The following is a 2500-nucleotide window of genomic DNA, read 5'->3' on the forward strand; positions in this document are numbered from 1 at the left end:
CTCCATCCTGTCTCTGCTCCATGGCAACCTAGGGCAGAGTTAACAGGGGGAAACAGAGAGCTTGCAGTACACTGTTTGCTTCAGTGTCGTCTGAAGTCACCCAATGGGTGACTCCTTTAGTTAAAGGTGTCATCTGCAGTCGCCCAATTGGTGCATCCTTTAGTTAAAGGTGTCATCTGCAGTCGCCCAATGGGTGCCTCCTTTAGTTAAAGGAGTCGTCTGCAGTCGCCCAATGGGTGCCTCCTTTAGTTAAAGGTGTCATCTGCAGTCACCCTATGGGTGCCTCCCTTACACCAATACACACACACACACACACACACACACACACACACACACCCCAGAGCTCATGTTAGTGTCTCCTCCTCTCTGCAGCAGGTCTGTCATGTGTGCTCTCATGTTATTAACATGTTATAGACACATGGCAATGATGTTTGTGATGTTAGTGTCTCCTCTCCTCCGCTAGAGATCCCTCATGAATGGCTCATGTTATTAACATGTTATAGACACATGATGTTTGTGATGTTAGTGTCTCCTCTCCTCCGCTAGAGATCCCTCATGGATGGCTCATGTTATTAACATGTTATAGACACATGAGGTTTGTGATGTTAGTGTCTCCTCTCCTCCGCTAGGGATCCCTCATGGATGGCTCATGTTATTAACATGTTATAGACACATGGTGTTTGTGATGTAAGTGTCTCCTCTCTTCCTAGATGCTGTGTTTGTGGGCAAAGCTGACGTTCCTCTCTCCTGTCTCTCTCTCTCCGCTGCAGGTCTCCCGTGTGTGTGTGTGTGTGTGTGTGTGTGTGTGTGTGTGTGTGTGTGTGTGTGAGAGTGTGTGTGTGTGTTTGTGGGCAAAGCTGACGTTCCTCTCTCCTGTCTCTCTCTCTCCGCTGCAGGTCTCCCGTGTGTGTGTGTGTGTGTGTGTGTGTGTGTGTGTGTGTGTGTGTGTGTGTGTGTGTGTGTGTGTGTGTGTGTGTGTGTGTGTGTGTTTGTGGGCAAAGCTGACGTTCCTCTCTCCTGTCTCTCTCTCTCCGCTGCAGGTCTCCCATGTTTGTGTGTGTGTGTGTGTGTGTGTGTGTGTGTGTGTGTGTGTGTGTGTGTGTGTGTGTGTGTGTGTGTGTGTGTGTGTGAGAGAGTGTGTGTGTGTGTTTGTGGGCAAAGCTGACGTTCCTCTCTCCTGTCTCTCTCTCTCCGCTGCAGGTCTCCCGTGTGTGTGTGTGTGTGTGTGTGTGTGTGTGTGTGTGTGTGTGTGTGTGTGTGTGTGTGTGTGTGTGTGTGTGTGTGTGTGTTTGTGGGAGTGTGTGTGTGTGTTTGTGGGCAAAGCTGACGTTCCTCTCTCCTGTCTCTCTCTCTCCGCTGCAGGTCTCCCATGTGTGTGTGTGTGTGTGTGTGTGTGTGTGTGTGTGTGTGTGTGTGTGTGTGTGTGTGTGTGTGTGTGTGTGTGTGTGTGTGAGTGAGAGAGTGTGTGTGTGTGTTTGTGGGCAAAGCTGACATTCCTCTCTCCTGTCTCTCTCTCTCCGCTGCAGGTCTCCCATGTGTGTGTGTGTGTGTGTGTGTGTGTGTGTGTGTGTGTGTTTGTGTGTGTGTGTTGGAGAGAGTGTGTGTGTGTGTTTGTGGGCAAAGCTGATGTTCCTCTCTCCTGTCTCTCTCTCTCCTCTGCAGGTCTCCCATGTGTGTGTGTGTGTGTGTGTGTGTGAGAGAGTGTGTGTGTGTGTGTGTGTGTGTGTGTGAGAGTGTGTGTGTGTGTTTGTGGGCAAAGCTGACGTTCCTCTCTCCTGTCTCTCTCTCTCCTCTGCAGGTCCCCCATGTGTGTGTGTGTGTGTGTGTGTGTGTGTGTGTGTGTGTGTGTGTGTGTGTGTGTGTGTGTGTGTGTGTGTGTGTGTGTGTGTGTGTGTGTGTGTGAGAGAGTGTGTGTGTGTGTGTGTGTGTGTGTGTGTGTGTGTTTGTGGGCAAAGCTGACGTTCCTCTCTCCTGTCTCTCTCTCTCCTCTGCAGGTCTCCCATGTGTGTGTGTGTGTGTGTGTGTGTGTGTGTGTGTGTGTGTGTGTGTGTGTGTGTGTGTGTGTGTGTGAGAGAGAGTGTGTGTGTGTGTTTGTGGGCAAAGCTGACGTTCCTCTCTCCTGTCTCTCTCTCTCTCCTCTGCAGGTCCCCCATGGGCCCCTCCTCTGGTGGCGGTGAGTCAGCCGGGCCTCCTGACCCACTCCTACGGTCTGCCGCAGCCCCCCGTCTACAGCCAGGGGGTGTCCGTCCAGTCGCCCCTCATGGGGGTCACCCCGTCCATCCAGACCGCCATGCCCCCCCACCACCATCCCACCCTCGTCAGAGCAGCTCACTTCCAGCTGCCCCCCCACTCCGCGTCCTCCCAGCACCCCCCTCCCACGAGCCTCCTCATGAGCATGACTAACCCGCCCCCCCACTACACCACCGGCAGCCAGCCCCCCCTCACCCAGCCCGGGCCCGCCACGCACCCCTCGCCGCATCGCGCCCCCCTCATGGGCAAC

General features: G+C 53.7%; 1 protein-coding gene across 1 annotated transcript in view; it reads left to right on the forward strand.

Moving 5' to 3' along the window:
* The window catches only part of LOC308382592 (kelch-like protein 29), a gene marked incomplete at both ends in the record, with an annotated part of 139084 nt that overhangs the window by 76550 nt on the left and 60034 nt on the right, over positions 1–2500 (forward strand). Inside the window, one exon of the mRNA XM_080860987.1 lies at positions 2145–2500. This exon is cut by the window's right edge and continues 241 nt beyond it. Coding sequence (XP_080717113.1) covers positions 2145–2500 — 356 coding nt within the window. The remainder of the gene's footprint in view (positions 1–2144) is intronic.

This window comes from Sprattus sprattus, assembly GCF_963457725.1.
Source record: "Sprattus sprattus genome assembly, contig: scaffold_43, whole genome shotgun sequence".
NCBI lineage: Eukaryota > Metazoa > Chordata > Actinopteri > Clupeiformes > Clupeidae > Sprattus > Sprattus sprattus.